The sequence below is a fragment of the Pelodiscus sinensis genome, chromosome 2 (assembly GCF_052426305.1).
Source record: "Pelodiscus sinensis isolate ZL-2025 chromosome 2, ASM5242630v1, whole genome shotgun sequence".
NCBI lineage: Eukaryota > Metazoa > Chordata > Testudines > Trionychidae > Pelodiscus > Pelodiscus sinensis.
Genome location: NC_143053.1, coordinates 13,426,978 through 13,445,580, shown reverse-complemented (window position 1 = coordinate 13,445,580; position 18,603 = coordinate 13,426,978). Strand labels below are relative to the sequence as shown.

General features: G+C 44.9%; 1 protein-coding gene across 3 annotated transcripts in view; it reads left to right on the top strand.

Moving 5' to 3' along the window:
* KHDRBS3 (KH RNA binding domain containing, signal transduction associated 3) overlaps positions 1–18,603 on the top strand; it is a 314,537-nt gene that overhangs the window by 157,659 nt on the left and 138,275 nt on the right. For all 3 annotated transcript variants that reach the window (XM_075920082.2, XM_075920081.2, XM_006123528.5), the window contains one exon: positions 11,298–11,416. In XM_075920082.2, the coding sequence (XP_075776197.1) occupies positions 11,369–11,416 (48 nt within the window). In that variant the 5' untranslated portion in view covers positions 11,298–11,368. The remainder of the gene's footprint in view (positions 1–11,297; positions 11,417–18,603) is intronic.

Genomic DNA, 18,603 nt, shown 5'->3' with positions numbered 1-18,603 from the left:
ATGGAGTCTGCACTTCGTTCACCATTGGAACTTGCCTGCTCTAAATGAGTAATGAGCACATCAGAAATTGATAAGATCCTCCTTCTTACAGATGCATCAGAAATACTTGCATCACCGGGGCCTAAGAGTTTGTGTAAGTAGCCCTAAAAGCTCAGTACTGGGATCCTCCAAGAAGGCTGCACTGAATCTCCTAATGATTCATAGGTGCACCCTTAAAAATTGCATTCTCAGAAGCAAAGGTCTATTGATATAAATCCTTAAACTTTAAAGCATCGATGCACTTCTTGGAGCCACTCATTCAAGACCCCTTCTGGTGCTGTCAACACTAAGGATCACCAATGGCTAAGATTCTACAAACTCCATAGGCAGTCTTTTTTCACTACCCTGACCATTTAGATTGGATATTAGGGAAAAAATCCTAACTACCTTTGGACACAAAACAATGGGCTTAGATTTAACAAACATCCAATGAATGAGCATTTTTTTCTCCCTTGTCCCAACCTTTTATGTACTCGAAAGCTGTTAGCAGGTTCCTTTCCTCCTACCCCCAAGTCTTCTTCAGACTAAACAAATCTAATTTCTTCAATCTTCCCTTATTTGGTCACGTTTTCTAGACTTCTAATTTGTTTCTCTTCTCTGGAGACTCTAATTTGTCCACCTCTTTCCTGAAATGTGGAGCACAGAACTGGTCTCACTATTCTGCACTGATCATAGAATCATAGAGTTGGAGGAGACCTCAGGAGGTCATCAAGTCCAGCCCCCTGCCCAAGGCAGGACCAATACCAACTAAATCAACTCAGTCATGGCATTGTCAAGCAGAGACTTAAAAACCTCTAGGGATGGAGATTCCACAATCTCCCTAGGTAACCCATTCCAGTGCTTCACCACCCTCCTAGTGAAATAGTTTTTCCTAATATCCAATCTAGACCTCCCCCACTGTAACTTGAGACCATTGCTCCTTGTTCTGCCATCCATCACTACTGTGAACAGCCTCTCTCCATCCTCTTTGGTTCCTCCCTTCAGGAAGTTGAAGTCTATCGAATCCCCCCTCACTCTTTTCTTCTGCAGACTAAACAAACCCAAATCCCTCAGTCTTTCCTCATAGGTCATGTGCTCCAGCCCCCTAATCATTTTGGTCTCCCTCCACTGGACCCTCTCCAATGCATCCACATCCTTTCTATAGTGGGGGGCCCAGAACTGGATACAATACTCCAGATGTGGCCTCACCACATCCGAGCCGAATAAAGGGGAATAATCACTTCTCTGGATCTGTTGGCAATGCTCCTCCTAATGCACCCTAATATGTCATTAGCCTTCTTGGCTACAAGGGCATGCTATTGACTCATGTCCAGCTTCTCATCCACTGTAATCCCCAGGTCCTCTTCTGCTGAATTGCTACTTAGCCATTCAGTCCCCAGCCTGTAACTATGTTTGGGATTCTTCCGTCCCAAATGCAGAACTCGACACTTGTCCTTGTTGAACCTCAGATTTCCTTTGGACCAATCCTCTAATATATCAAGGTCACTTTGACCCCATCCCTGCCCTCCAGCGTATCTACCTCTCTCCCTAGCTTCGTGTCCTCTGCAGTGATCAGGTCACTGCTGGAGTAGAGGAAAATAATTTTTTATTTTAGTTACAATACTTCTATTATAGCCCAGAATGATATTTGGTTTTGCAACACTGTAACACTCACTCATTTAGCTTATGATCCACTATACCCCCAGATCCCTTTCAGCAGTACTCCTTTCTAGGCATTATGCATGCAGTCGATTTTGTTCCTTCCGAAATGGAGTGCTTGCATTTGTCCTTATTCAATTTCATTCTATTTACTTCAGACCATTTCTCCGGTTTGTGCATATTTTGAATTCTAAGCACTTGTAACCCTTCCCAGCTTGGTATCATTGCCAAATTTTATATTTATATCTGTCATTACTTAAAGCATTGTTGGAGATCTTAAACAGAAACAGACCCAGACCAGATCATATTGGCACTCTACTTACTGTATCCTTGACTGTGAGCCGTTGAGACGTACTCCTTGAGATTTTTTCCAACCAATTAAGCACCTCTCTTATAGTAGCTCCATCTAGGTTGTATTTCCCTTAATTCATTTCAAAATGTCTTATGAGACAACATCAAAATCCTTGAAATCTAGATATACCACACTTACTACTTTCCCTCCTCTCCATAAGTGTTTCTCTCCTCCCCCCTCCCCCCCCCCCCCCAACAAAGCTATGAGGTTGATTTGATACAATATGTTCTTGTATATGTGGGGATTCCAGCTGATTCCGGAGCGGCACTTCAAAGGGGCAGCGCAGCATTAACATGTTAATCTTGTCCTGCGTTAATCACAGGTGTTAACGCAGGTCAATTGACAGCCCTAATTTTTTCCTCTCATAGCTCTGATTATCACTGGTATAATGTTCCATATTTCTCTTTTGTGTGCCCCCCCCCATTCCAATCCTCCTTTCTTTACTTTCCTGAGGGCTTTTGACTCCTCCCATTGAACCTAGTTTCAACTTAGCTTAGCCACTCTGTATGCAAAGGAATTGTCATTCCTTGATAGGTGGAGCTTAGCAGTCCTTCTTCCGAGAACAACATACTAAGGCCCAAGAAGCAGATGTTATCCTCATCACCCCCATACTTCACAGGCAGGCATTGGCTTCCAGGGGAAAATCACTCCTCATAGGACTTTGAAATTGGATCTGTTGTGTTCTGAGGTGAGCTTGCCAAACAGTCCCAATGGAGTGGATGAAGGAGGTAACCTAGTGACAGAGGATGTGGGGAAAGCTGAAGTACTCAATGCTTTCTTTGCCTCTGTATTCACGGACAAGGTCGGCTCCTGGACTTCTGTGCTAAGTGATGCAAGATGGGAAGAAGATGGACAGCCCTTGGTGGGTAAAGAACAGGTTAGGAACTATTTAGAAAAGCTAAACGTACACAAATCCATGGGTCCGGACTTAATGCACCCGAGGGTACTGAGGGAGTTGGCAAATGTCATTGAGGAGCCTTTGGCCATTATCTTTGAAAAGTCGTGGAGATCGGGAGAAATCCCAGATGATTGGAAAAAGGCAAATGTAGTGCCCATCTTCAAAAAAGGGAAGAAGGACGATCCAGGGAACTATAGGCCGGTCAGTCTTACCTCGGTTCCCGGAAAAATCATGGAAGGGATCCTAAAGGAATCCATTTTGAGACACTTGGATGAGAGGAAAATGATCAGGAATAGTCAGCATGGATTCACAAAGGGCAAGTCGTGCCTGACCAATCTGATTAGCTTCTATGATGAGGTAACTGGCTCGGTGGACATGGGAAAGTCAGTGGATGTTATATACCTTGACTTTAGCAAGGCTTTTGATACGGTCTCCCACAATATTCTTGCCAGCAAGTTAAGGGAATGTGGATTGGATAAATGGACGGTAAGATGGATAGAAAGATGGCTAGAAGGCCGGGGCCAGCGGGTAGTGATCAACGGTTCGATGTCAGGATGGCAGTCGGTTTCTAGTGGAGTGCCCCAAGGTTCGGTTCTAGGACCGGTTTTGTTCAATATCTTTATTAATGTCCTGGATGAGGGGATAGATTGCACCCTCAGCAAGTTTGCAGATGACACTAAGCTGGGGGGAGAGGTAGATACGCTTAAGGGCAGAGATAGGATCCAGAGTGACTTAGACAAATTGGAGGATTGGGCCACTAGAAATCTCATGAGATTCAACAAAGACAAGTGTAGAGTCCTGCACTTGGGACGGAAGAATCCCAAGCATAGTTACAGGCTGGGGACCAACCAGTTAAGTTGTAGTTCTGCAGAAAAGGACCTGGGGGTTACAGTGGATGAGAAGCTGGATATGAGTCAACAGTGTGCCCTTGTAGCCAAGAAGGCTAATGGCATATTAGGATGCAATAAGAGGAGCATTGCCAGCAGATCCAGAGATGTCATTATTCCCCTTTATTCGGCTTTGGTGAGGCCACATCTGGAGTATTGTGTCCAGTTCTGGGCCCCCCACTACAAAAAGGATGCGGAAGCATTGGAGAGGGTCCAGCGGAGGGCAACCAAAATGATTAGGGGGCTGGAGCATATGACCTATGAGGAGAGGCTGAGGGACTTGGGTCTGTTTAGTCTGCAGAAGCGAAGAGTGAGGGGGGATTTGATAGCAGCCTTCAACTTCCTGAAGGGAGGTTCCAAAGAGGATGGAGAGAGGCTGTTCTCAGTAGTGACAGATGGCAGAACAAGGAGCAATGGTCTCAAGTTGTGGTGGGAGAGGTCCAGATTGGATATTAGGAAAAACTATTTTACTAGAAGGGTAGTGAAGCATTGGAATGGGTTACCTAGGGAAGTAGTGGAGTCTCCATCCCTAGAGGTATTTAAGTCTCGGCTTGACAAAGCCCTGGCCGGGTTGATTTAGATGGGATTGGTCCTGCCTAGAGCGGGGGGCTGGACTTGATGACCTTCTGGGGTCTCTTCCAGTTCTATGATTCTATGACAAGGGGATGGTTGGATGAAATAACATGATCTTGGTAACTAATTGACCATTCATTATCAGTTGGAAATAGGTCAATGGAGGGATGATAGGAGTTGCTATAGGGAACTTTCTGGGTGTCTGGCTGGTGAGTCTTGCCCACATGCTCAGGGTTTAGCTGATCGCCATATTTGGGGTCGGGAAGGAATTTTCCTCCAGGGTAGATTGGCAGAGGCCCTGGAGGTTTTTCGCCTTCCTCTGTAGCATTGGACACAGATCACAGCTGAAGGACTCTCTGCATGTTGGGTCCTTCAAAGTATTTGAATGCTTCAATATCTTTGATATAGGTGAGAGGATTATTCTAAGAGGGGTGGTTGAGATTCTGTGGCCTGCACTGTGCAGGGGGTCAGACTAGATGATCATAATGGTCCCTTCTGACCTTAAAGTCTATGAGTCTGAGTGCCAATCCACTGGGGTACAGTTCACAGCCTCACCATTTTAGGAGTCAGTGACCTTCTCAGAATTGATTCTGTCTCCTTGTGGATGGTCCTCTTGGATTGTTGAAGGGAACCCCGGGAGATCTAGAACCTCCCCTTAACACACCTCTAATATCAACTAGGCATTAGCAGCATGATTGGAAGATCGCCATTTTGTTTCACTATGATTTGTCATAATAGTTAGTTGAATTTCTAGCTATAATCTTAGATAGCTGACCAGACAAAAACATCTCTTTAAATACTTTACAGTATCTGGTCTTATACAGCTTCCATTGAAGTCAATGATAAATGTACAGCAGGGATGGGCAATAATTTTTGATGAGGGGGCCACTCCAAGATTTTGGAAAGGGGTCAAGGGCCACACTCATCCATGACACTAATGGAGGTGTGGGGGTTTGGGATAGAGGTTGGGTGCAGAAGGGAGCTTGGGGTAGAGTATTGGGTGCAGGAGGGAGAATGAGGTCTGGGAGGGAGCTTAGGTGAAGGAGGTCATTCTGACTTAAGGTAGGGGACTGGAGTGCAGGGGTTTGGGATGTAGGAGGGGATTATGATCTGGTGCAGGAGATTGGGGTACCAGATCTGGGAGGGGGTATGGGTGTAAGAGAGGGACAGAGGGTTTGGGTATGTTGAGTGGGGGGAAGGGCAGAGAGTTGGGGCAGCAAAGGGCTGGAGTACCAGAAGCAGGCTTGTGTCCAAGAGACTTACTTGCCAGCTGCCAAACCTGCCTGCTTGCCTGGCCATGTGCTTCATGAATAATTTAGCCAAGGAGAGGGGATATGGTGGTTCTTGGTTGCCTGTTACTCCAACAAGCAGCTCGCCTTGGCTGGGATCTGCCAGAAACTGGCCAATGGGAATGTTCTGGGGCATTCTAAATCTCTTCCCCCCCCCCCCCCACCTCTCCTCCAGTTTTAAAACAGAAATGGAGCCCTGCAGCTGCACTTCTGCACGGTCCATAGAACTGCAGGGCAAGCTGGGGAGCCTGCCTGGGGCTCCCCGTGGGCTGTATCCGGTGGCTTGGCGGGCCAGATGAGGAACGGGGGCCGTATTTTGTCCAGGCCTGGTATACAAGAAATACAGGATTGGGCTCTTTTCATGCTTCAGTAAACAATATGCATTTCCGTCTGAAAAAGAAAGTTGTACTTATTTTTTTATAAATATAAGATGGTTGGCTGGGTTTAGCAGCATCGAGTGAAAGTATTTTTTTACTTTGAGGACTGATTTAAAAGTGATTTCCATTGGTACTTCCAGACAAGGGTGCATATTGTTTGACTGATCTTGATGCTTTTAAATATTATCTAGTGAATTTTGTTTGTTCTAAACAGTATTGCAAACAATGATATGAAATAATATCTTCCCTGTGGTTAAGGCTTCAGTCTTGCAAAAGCTTGTGTGTAATTATATGTACTATGTGTAGGCATATTGAAATTGGCTGTCTAACCTTTCTGCTAACGTCTAAACTATAAAGGGTATATCTAATACCAGTCTATCCAGGGGAAACTTTCCAAGGGCATGTCTACGCAGCAGTGTTATTTCGGAATAACTGATGATATTCTGAAATAACATACACTACAAGCAGTTATTTCTACATAATATTAAAATGTCAAGCAAGAGGACTTCTAACTCTTATTCCTGTAAACCTCATTTTTACTGCGAGTAAGGGAAGTTGGGAGAAGAGTGTGCTCTCTCTTAGACTTCCTGCTGTGTAGACTAAGCCAAAAGTCAAAATAAGCTATTTTGATTTAAGCTATGCAGTTGATGTAGCCAAAGTTGTGTAGCTTATTTCGGCTTTAGTCCTGCTGTGTAGATTTTTCCCTATCAGGTTTACAACTGATTTAGTTAATGTAATTAAAAAAAATTGGTCAGTTAATATAGATCAGTGTAGCTGGGTTTTAGCAGTCAGCTATTTTTACTGAACCAGTTTCAAGACCACCTTATGCTTACACTCCCAGCAAACTAGTTTAAAGGTGATTCTATTTAGATGTCTTTAAATCAAAGTGGTGCATCAGGATGGTCATGAGACCATTCCAAAATCTGTTAATTTTAACAAGTCCTGCATTTCAAAACTTCAGTATCAGATATAAGCAATAAATGTTAACTTTCTATAGCATCTTTTATGCATTGATTTCAAAGTAGATCTAAGATGTTGTTGAGGGGCCTGTCACTCCCTGCTGCCTCCTTGGCTTTGCCACAAAGTTAGTGCCCCTCTATCAGGGTAAATATGGCTTCTGAGGCCTAGCCGCCTGGAGAAGCCTTTCCTGGATCAGGGGTTGATTGCCCAGGGTTGGGAAAAGGGTGGTAGGGGGACCGGGCCCTTCCTCTCCACCGGGTCCTAGCCCAGGGCCCTGTAGGCAGGGACTGTGGCTCCTGCCCACTTGGCGGGGAATCCGGCCAATACATGCCAAGCCACACTATCGGTCCTCTGCCTGGGCTGCTTCCTACCACACCCTGGTACCCCTGTAGTCTCTGGTCTCCTGAGCTGGTCCTTACTGGGGCTGGCCTTGGGGCTGCGGGCGCTCCTGCCTCCCTGGGGTTGGTGGCTGCTGGCACTGCTCCGGGGCAGCCACGGGCAGCGATTCAGGTCTCCGCTGCTGCAGAAACATCGGTGCGGCCTGGACTCTTCCTTTCCCCCTGCGGCCTCCCTCGCTGCTGGGCTCTTTGCTTTTATACCCTGGTTCTGCTGGGAGCATGCCCAACAGGGCAGGAGGGACTGGGCCTTCTCAGTCAGGTGGTCCTAGGCTATTCCATGCCCTTCTGTGTGGGGCCTGTCTGTGTCATTTGTGCTTGTGTGTATAAACTTGGGTAGTACTTAATTTTGTATCCGGATCTCATCCTGAAGTATTGAAACCTGAGACTGGACTAGTAGTTTTACTCAGATTACTGTTTCTTTAGGACTTTTATAAACTGTTGAATATTCTATTCTCTCTTCTGTTTTAGATTTGTTCAGTCAGGTAGCCTTATTAAGCATGTAAATTCCGGTTTGATTGGTTTTCCAGTTAATTGATTAAAGGGGTATCAAGGCTGTTCCCCGCTCTGGCACTCAGAATGCAGATAGTGGCAGCGCGCAAGAGTTTCAAAACCTTGCCTCTACAGGCACTGGTTACAAAAACTTAGCCCCACAATCCTAATACACAGATTTTTGGGAATTTGCTGCCACCATCAAATGCTGCTTGATCCCTAAAAAAAAGGGGTGAACACTTGAAACCACCCCCAGGAGTACCCCAAGCTCTTTTGCCCCAAAAGTGCTTGAAAAAGGAGGAAAAACAAGCTGCAGTCTCTCGTAGCTGACCCCTCAGTCAGAGGCATGCAGATACACAGACAGACCTTCCAGGACACACGAATCAAATCATCACCTTTAAAAAGCGATTTTTATTACAAAACAAAAGATAAACTTGATAAAGCATACTTGGTTGCTAGATGTTATAGAGCAACTGAGGAAACCGAATTAAAACAGAGGAAAAAAACCTCTGGCACAATGCTTAGATAGTAATGTGGGAGGGGAGGCATAGATTCACACAGAGCAGTTCAAATCAAACCACAAAATAAAGAAAAACTGTCCTGAACATGACTGGACTCACATTTCCCTCATACGCACGTCTAATTTTCTTTGTTCAGTCCACTCCCATGCCCTGAATTCTGTGGAGGGGAGGGCATAGTAACCCTGCCTGGGTTTAAATCACTGTCTCTGAACTCAATTTAGAGTTCTCCCATACAAAGAAAGTAGGCAGGGAATCTATATCCATTTCAAATTTCAACTCTCTATCTCAATTGGATCTCCTGGTCCCCTGGCGGACACCTTTGCTACCTGAATTAACCTATTAGTCACTGGGTGCTGGTCAGCACTTCTGCTGTTCATGACAAAGGGTCTCCTGCTGGGCTGGAGAACTCTTCCTTCCTCACCCCACCCCCAGGGGCTGATCCAGTCTGGCTTCAGCAGACAACTGCAGGCAGGGGCTGCTCCAACATGACCAGAACAGTCCCTGCCAGCCTAACTGGAGCAGCCCACTGTTGGTTTGGAGCAGCAATAAAAATGTGTTGTCTTGTATTCTGTGGCCACAGTAACTATCTGAAAATAGTGATGTGACTTCTTGTTTCTCTCTCTTTCTCTTTCTCTTTTTTTTTTTTTTTTTTTTTTAAAGGCTTGTGCATCTAAAACTTGTTCTCACAATTATTTGTACTTACAGCTCAATTATGAACAAAACAGTAGTTGTAGAAATTCTAGACATAAGTCTCATGTAAAGCTCATACAGACTCACATCTCACCAACGCTCAGGAGCAATTATTGTTGCACTTTTCATGTAAGAGAACAGAGTTTGCAATTGCATGTATTCAGGATCTCACTAAGCCTAAAGGCTCTTTCTGCTAACTATACAGCATATGTAATTTTTAAATATAGTTCAACACATTTTAGATAGAAACTTCAGTTTATTGCTGTAACAACCACCACTTTAGGAGACATTTTAGTTCTCAGACTTGCAAACATCATGTTGTAGGAAGGGGGATAGTCCGCACGGTACAAGGGAGGAAACATAAGAGCTAAAATATTCAGAGCTGGAAAACATGGCATTGGCATAGAGATGTAATAGTATGCCCGTCGATTAACTGGTAAGCAAAAGCTTATCAGTTAATGCTGCAGACTACATGTATCTTCCCCTTCCCTCACCAGTAAATTTTTTAGCAGGCTGGCCAGCAGCCCGGCTCAGTCCTGGCTCATGCTGGATCTGGGACTTACCCCCTCTATGGCTCCACATTTAAAGCGTATTAGAAGCCAGGTGGGCAGGCAGCCTGGTTCAGTTCTGGCTTGTGCCTGGTCCGGGATCTCAGACCCCTGCCTCTGGACAGGGGCTGCTGCCACCCTACGCTGCTGCCTCTGTATCAGAGGCAAGGAACAGTGTGACATGCAGCTGGGTCCCTGGGGGGAGCTGGTTTTTAAACTGACTCCCCTCGCAGACCAGCTCCCATCTGGCACCCCACACTACTACCTCAAATACAGAGGCAGCAGCACAGTGGCAGGAGGCTCTTTGGGAGTGGGGCCGGAGCGCATTGACTACTGGCCCTAGCCCCGAGGACTATAGAATAGCTGAGTAATTGATTAGGGATCATGATGGTTGAGTATTCCATTAATCGATATTTAACATCCCTACATAGGGAAATCAATTTTTTGAAACAATGTTTGACAGAACTTCTCTCAAAAGAATATGGAAATATCTACTTCAAATTGGAGTTTGACATTTTAGCCTCAGACTGCGTATGATGGTGACAATTAAACATATAAAGGCAAACAATCATTTTTAATATTGCTTAATCCTTTGAGTATTGCATACCATATAAATTGGAAATAACATGCCTGACTCTTGTAGTTCTCTCCTAGGAAGATTAATTCTACCTTGATTAAAGATAAACAAGTCTACTTTGCCATTATCTAATCTATTCAATAACGTTATATTGTGTCATACGGGTTAATCGGTGAGCAATCATTGCTTAGTCTTCTCGGCTATGGATAAAATAACCCACATAATTATTCATTCAGCTGAATTCCTAGACTAGTGCAAATGATACATCTATGGCCTGAAAACATGGGATTTTAATCCTTGGCATTATCAGAAGCCTTAATCACATGTTCATTTATTATTTCTGAACAAGGAGACTGCACTGCGTGCACACAAAGCTGAGTAGTACAGAATGTAATCTAGGGATTAGTGAAAGGCAAATCCTCCTATCTGTTCGACCTTGAAAATCTGATTGGATTTACTCTTTGGTCTGGCATAGTTTTCCCCAATTAAGTAAAGCTTGATATACGTGAGTGATATTTGTTCAAATGAGTCTTGTATATCTTATACATATATACTCTGATGCTAAAACTTCTGAGTGTTTGATGTTCATGTTTCCCTGAAAGGGAGTTGGGAATGGGAAGAAATGACCAGAAAGAGAAGAAAAGATAGAGGTAAAAAAAACTTGACTGATGGGCATAATTTCTGTTTCTGTAGTGATCCATCAGGACATTGATTCTGAATGAGCATTAAAAAAAATCAATTTTATGATAGCATGAACTAGCACAATTTTTGGAACAGCCGTTTTAATCTTTTAAAACAAGCAATAGGAGAAGTCTTCTATAGTCTGTTTTTATGATTAAACTAATGGCTATTGGGGGAAGGCTTACTGTTACTGGAAGAATGCAGTGGAATCCAACTATGTAATTGTAAATTACAGCCTAGGAGATAATTCAATCTATTTTACAAGTTACACACTGATTTTAAAAATTATGCTGATATAAACGTTATTCATCTATTTGGAAATATCATACCAAGTTTAAAATAAATCAGTAACAGCTCTTTGTACTTTTTTTTTTTTGTAGAAATTGAGAAATTTCAAAAAGGGGAAGGAAAGGAAGAAGAAAAGTATATTGATGTAGTGATAAACAAAAATATGAAGCTGGGGCAGAAAGTATTAATTCCAGTAAAACAATTTCCTAAGGTAAGTTAATTTTTCAGTAATTTTAAATCTTCCAATGTTGTTCTGGAAGAGATTTGGAGAAGTCATGTTGTCAAGTTTTGTGCTCTGAGGCAGGACCAACTGTAGCTTGACTTTTCCAGAGAGGTGTTCAATGACAAAGAAGCCTATTCCGGTGCTTAGCTATTTGTATTTCTAGATAATTTTTTCCTAGATAATTTTTTCCTAATGTCCCTTAAACTAGTTGCTGATTGTTGTTCCATTCATGGACATGGAGGAAAATATGATTACAGGCAGTCCCCGGGTTAGGTCAATCTGACTTAAGTCGGACCCCTAATTACGAACGGGGCGGAGAGGGGGGCGCAGCTAGTGCGGGGTGCCTCCCCCACTGTCGCCGCCTCCGGCGGCACGGGGGGTGCTTCCCCCCAGCAGACCAGGGAGACGTGGAGCGGCTTTTCTCGCCGTGGAGGACGTGGGCGGCAGAACCGTGGTGCGTCCCCCCCCCTACTCCCCCAGCAGATTCTGAGGGTAGAGCAGCTGGGGGGCTGCTGGGTTGGACCCACAGCGCCGAGGTGCGGCGCTACTGGACCAACCCAGCAGCACTCCAGCTGCTCTGCCCCAGGCATGTCCGATTCAGCTGCTGCTGGTCAGTTTCAACAGCAGCTGAATCTGGATGCCAGTTCCGACTTACATACAAATTCAACTTAAGAACAAACCTACAATCCCTATCTTGTACGTAACCCAGGGACTGCTTGTATTGTCTTCTTTCTAACAGGTTTTCAGGTATGTTAAGGTCTATCTGGTTCCTCATCAGTCGTCTTTTTTCAAGACTAGATTTGCCCACTTTTTTAATTTTATTTCCTCACAGATCAGTTTTTCGAAATCATTTATTATTTGTCTGGACTTTGTTCAGTTGTGTACATCTTTTTTAAGGTGTGGCACTCAGATACAGTTCCACGGATAGTAATACAGAGTAGAACAGGACAGTTATCCCCTGGAGTGATATTAGCCTTTTTACAACTGCACCACTTCATTGGATCACATTTAATTTGATCCCCTGTAGCTCCTGATCCTTTTCGACTGACTATCCAAGTATTGCTCATCTTGTATTCATATATTTGACTTTTTTTCCTTCTGACCTGTAGTACTATGCTCTATAGACAGTATAGATTTTGATTGATAGCATAGTATATTGATTTTACCTGAAAAAGTGACAGTTAAGATGTCTAGATGTAGTTAAAATTACTAAAAATCCTAGGGACTCTCTGTTGATAATATAAGGGTACTTTTATACAGAGTTAATGTCAAACTTCTCTGAATCTACAGTGCTCTAGCATGCTGTGTAGTAATACATGGGCCCTGCTACCACATATTAAAAAAACTATGGTGCACTTTAACCTATTGCTATTTCAGCTTTCTGTACTCTAAGACTGTTATAGAAAAGTCCTCAGTAATTTTGTCCATACTGCATGAAGTCACCCTTCTGCTTATTATACTACATTTTTAGCCACTTGCTGTTTGTTGATATTTGTATGAAATAGAAGGTTGTCAATGACTTTTATTTAATATGGATTCTGATCTTTGAGTTTTTATTATGAGTTTGGATACGATACAGAGTGCCATTTTGTTACCAGATCTAACTTTGAGTAGCTTACTCAGAAAACTGTTGCTTGGAGATGCAGTGATTAATGGTTTATAAAAATTAGTGCTAAAATATGGATGTATCTGCTCAGAAAAACAGAGCATGAAATCTTCAAGTCAGCCCTGTATAAAAGGTAATATAGTCATGCCAACAGTTGTAACACAGCTTTCACATGGCTGTCAGTAAATAGACTGAGCTAGAGAACACTTAGTATCTGCCCATCTGGAACTGTAAAGGAAACATGGGGTATTGATGCGGACTCTGCACTTTCAATGTGTCTCTTAGGGTCTATTTCTTTAGAAAGGATTTTTGCCTAACAAATGATTTTGTTATTTAAACTATATATTTCTACTTCCTAACTATTCTTTTACATGCTTTCATCAGCATAAGTGGTGACTCTGTGGGTGCACTGGGGTTGGAGCACCCATAGACTAAGCAGGTACTATGCACCCATGGACAGCCAAGCTCTTAGCGCAGCTGTGGCCAACCTGCGGCTCTTGCCCCCCCCCCCAAAAGTGCGGCTTGTGAAGCTGCTCCTGTGCCTCTCCCGGGCTCCTCTCCCCCTGGCTTCCCTGTGCTTTCTGGGTCAGAGCTGTGTGGTTTTAAAAATGGCGCCCAATATGGTGGCCATCTTAAAGGGGCAGCCTTCTTTTTTTAAGAAATGTTTTTGGTTTTGCTTGACTGTTCTGAATGGGCTTTTTTTCTTGGCAATTCTGGTGCGGCTCTTCGCATATTTTCCACTGCTGTTTTGGCTCTCTTTATAAAATGGGTTGTCTGCCCCATCTTAGTGTTGCCTGGGGGAAGAGGCAGGGCAGGAAGAGGTGTAGCGGGGGTAGGAACTTGCGGAAAGAGGCTTGGGGAGAAGGGTGCAGTAGGGGCAGGGCCTGGGGCAATGAGGGGCTTGAGGGGAAGTTGACACCCATGTTCATCAGTATAATATTAGTGTTCTGTCCACACTTCATTTACTAATCCTCTTTCTGCCTTTATTAACACTTTCCCTGGATTCTTTTTAAATTATATAGTCTGTTCTAGGGAAAGGAGGAGCTGCATGGGAGCCAAAAGTATCTATCTCCCAAACACTATCTTAATGTTTCTCAGGACATTACAGGCAGTCCCCGGGTTACATCAATCCGACTTACGTCGGATCCCTAGTTACAAACGGGGAGGGGGGGCGCAGCTAGTGCAGGGTGCCTCCCCCATTGTCGCCGCCTCTGGCGGCGTGGGGGGGTGCCCCCCCATAGCAGACAAGGGAGATGCGGAGCTAGCGCCCCCCCCCAGCAGACCAGGGTACGCGGAGCGGCTTTTCTCGCCGTGGAGGACGCGGGTCTGCTGGGGGCGGACGACACCAGCCAAAAGGGGGCACCCCAGAGCGGAAAAATTAATTTCCTAGGGAACAGCAGGAGCAGCAGGCAGTGAGACCATTGTGTTACAGTCCCCACCTTGGGAGCAACAGCTCTTTCCCTCTTCAGCACTAGCGCTGCAAGTATCTTGTTAGTGTCACGTGAAATTAACAAGTCCCTTCCAGCCTGGCAGAGGTGAAGCTGAAAAATTACCGTGGGCAAGAATGGGGAGGAGCAGGACTGAATGGAAGAGGGGTTAAGCCCCAACCCCACATCCTGGCTGGAGCGGAGCAGGGTAAGCCCCGAGGGGATGGGTCTGGTTGCAAAGTGGGTGACTGGACAATGAGGACCCACCTGTGGCTAAACTCCTGTTCCCAACACAGAATTTTTCTTTAAAATTAATCCTGTGGATAAATTCTCTCACACACTTCACAGGAAGGGATTTCCATTTTCTGCTCAGCAGAATATAACAACAGCTTTGATTGTATCAATATTTCACTGTGCTCTCCAATGACTATTGATTACACTTAATACCCATTTCACTGAACCATCTGTAGCAAATTCTATTTGGAACAGTAATATGCATTGAATAAACTTTTTTAGTTATAAAAACAAAGATTCTGACTATTAAATGAATAACTGGGATCTTTCAGGTACCCCAAAAGGAAGATTTGGATATAGCATGAAACACTGAAACTTATGATCAATTTTTAATTAAAATATCAACCAAAAAAACCTTCATATCAAAACAGTATGGGTATGTCTACACTACCCTCCTAGTTCGAACTAGGAGGGTAATGTAGGCATACCGCACTTGCAAATGAAGCCCGGGATTTGAATTTCCCGGGCTTCATTTGCATAAGCGGGGAGCCGCCATTTTTAAAAACCTGCTGGTTCGAACCCTGTGCAGCGTGGCTACACGGGGCACGAACTAGGTAGTTCGAACTAGGCTTCCTAGTTCGAACTACCATTACTACTCATTTCACAAACTATAGCGGGGTAGTGTAGACATACCCTCTGTGTTTTTCTTAGAATAAGGAAGTTGTATGAGAATCAGGGTCTCTTCCACCTAACTCCAGCTCCCCGTCTTCCCCTCCCCCCCAAAATATGTACCAGTTCCGACTTACATACAAATTCAACTTAAGAACAAACCTATAGTCCCTATCTTGTATGTAACCTGGGGACTGCCTATACTCAAAATGGAATAAAAGTGGTCATGTGCAGAGCATCCAGCTGATAGTATGCCAATCCAGGGTTAGATTAACAAAGGTATTTGGGCATCATAATGCTTAGTTTTAGATGCCTGAAAGATCACTCTGATTCACAAAGCCTGACTTAGGTGCTCAGGCTTCTTAAAGAGGTTGAACCTCTCTTGTCCAGCACTCTTGGGACCTTACTAGTGCTGAATCCAAGAATTTGCCAAGCCACGGGAGGTCTGTATTGTCTAGCAGCATTACCAACACTTCCACAGTTTACTGGGCTCTTAGAAGAGATTTAGGAGTAAATTATAGCTCAAAATTGCACAAAACACAAAGAGCCAAGACTGGTGTCTGTAAACTTTATGGGGCCATGGTAACCTTGGTCACACCCATAAGTGGACATCCAGCTAACTAAAATCATGCCAGACCACAGATATTGCCAGACCTGCATTACAGATTATAGAGGTTCAACCTGTACAATGAATGGAGAAAAATAAGCATCTTAAGGATGGGATTCACAAAAAATCAGCATGCTTAATAGTAAGTGAAAGATGCAAAGGTTTGGAATGTACTCTGTTCCTCTGAGGGCATTTGATGTCTCAGTCGGGACTGCAGGAATGCACATAACTCTACTTGGGATTTGGAGCTGTGTGAACCAGAGTTCCCTCTAAGCTGTGCAGCAGCATAGCTTCATAGGTGATTAATTTGCCCCCCTCCCCCCCCCCCCAAGTCAGTCAGCCAGCCAGCCAGCTCCATGCATATGGAGCCCTGAGCCTTTGACAGGGTGGGGCTGATTAATCCTCTGTGAAGCTGTGCTACCTCCAAGTTCAGAGGGAACACTGGTGTGAATCCTTTCTTGAAGTTAGGTACTTAAAGTGTTTCTTGAAATAAGCTGTGTGTGTATGGGGGGGGGGGGATTTTCCTTAGTGTGTGTGTGGTGTAGGGGTTTTCATATGGGATCTTGGCGATCCTATTTCAAGTTTCCCCTCCACTAAAGGGAAGAACAGATTTTGAACAAAGATCTGCTACCTCTTAAGGGACTGCTCTAATTACTGGGCTGTGGGATGTGACTGGATCTTGTGTTTCTCATATCCAATCATTCTCATACATGCTGTAGCCTGGTAATTCATTAATTATTTATCCACAGTACAACAGCATCAGGAGAAGAGATGGGGGAAGGCTGGTAGAACAATCAAATCTTCTTTAATGCCGAGAGAGGTGGGTGGGTGGGTGGGTGTGTGAGTGTGTGTGTGTGTGAGGAGGGGGGGGGGGCTATGAAAAGGAAGCAAAAGTTGTCAGATTTGGCTCAGGCTCCCCAGTCAAAGGATAACCCATGGCATAATACAGAACCTGCTAGGGCAGAGGTGGGCATGAAGCTACTGGACTGGATGAGGCCTGCCAAGCTGCTGGATCTGGCCCCTGGCCACCTCTCTGGCACTCTTACTACAGAGCAGCTGCAGCCTCTTTAAACAGCAGGCTGCTAATTGCCATGCAGTCTGGGCAGGGTGGAGAAAGCTTCATGTGCTGTCCCTATCCTCTAGCAAAATCCCTCAGCTCCCATTGGCTAGCTTCCAGACAATAGGAGCTGAGAAATTTTGCTGAAGGCAGAGGCAACGAATGAAGCCTCATACCTCCCTCCCTTTCTCCGCTCCCTCCCCATGCTGGAGCAGAGCCATGTGAAGCAGCCTGCTCACACACAGGCAGGGAGCCTGTCTCGTGTTCCTGCAGAGCTGCTGGCTGGGAGCCACCTAGGTAAGTGCCTCCCAGCCAGAGCCTGCCTCTGGCACCTCACCCCCTCTCTCCCCTCTAACTGCCTGCCCCAGGCCACTATCCAAATCCTCTGTATACCCTCTCCCCACCTCCTCCAGGTCACAGTTCCCCTGCAGACCCTGCACTCCCTCCCCCAGGCCAGACTCTCTTCCTGCACACATACCCCTTACTGAGCCTGCACCTCATTCTCCTGTCCCATGTCACCACCCAATTCTCTGCAGCCCCTTTTCCCAGGTCACAACTCCCTTCCAGACCCTGCATCTCCTCCTACACCCCTCTTCCAGACCAGAATCCTCTCCTGCACCCATATCCCCTCCTGGATCCCATACTCCAAGCCACTGCCCCAAATCATAACCACCTCCTTCACCCAAACTCCCTCTCAGACTCCACACTCCCTCCTGCACCCCAATACTTGACCCCAAGCTTCTTTCTACACCTCACCCGTTGTCCCAGATCCCCCACTCTCTCCACAGAAGTGTGGCCCTTGACCACTTATCAAAACCTTGGAGTGGTCCCCATTAAAATGGCCTACTCCTGTGCTAGGGCCACTGTATTAACTGTAAAACACAAGTACCTCTGGTACTGGCTAAATCTACTGGTCACACTTCCTCCAACACTGATTCTTCTTTATATCACACATTCACATTGGTATCAAGCTCTCCTTGGTACTGTTATCACTGTTCCTCATGTAGGAACTAGTGATGTCAATACAAACTCCTTCCCCCTTTCTAGATAGAAATGCAAGGACACTTTAGCATGCTAGAAAAAGTAGCCCCACTGCTGCTGGGCATGTACTTCTTTCTATCTTCTTTGTCTTTGCAGATGAACAGTCCTCTTCATATTCATCTCTTTCTGCTCTGGTTATGGAATTTAGAACACTGGTCTCGAGTCACATGCTTTTTACTGTGGCATTCAGGGTGTAATGGGGTGAGGTCACAAATGACCCCTTGAGGTGCTTCCCAGAGTGCTGGCAAAGCCACTGCCACTCATCTCCCTGTTCACTGGGGCTTCTCATGTGCCCGGTCTTGCTGTGCCAGCTCTGCTGGTCTCACCCTTACTCACTTGTCTAGCAGATCCCTCATTTGGTTAACATAAGCTACATTATTTAGTCCAGCCCCTCTTTTAAGGGTTCTGCATTTCATCCTGTAAGCTTCAGATATAATCTGAAACTGTCTTAAAGCCAAATCTTTGAATTTATCTTTGAATAGTCTATTGCTGATGCTTCAGACATCTTATTGAATATGTCTAAGGTCTTCCTTT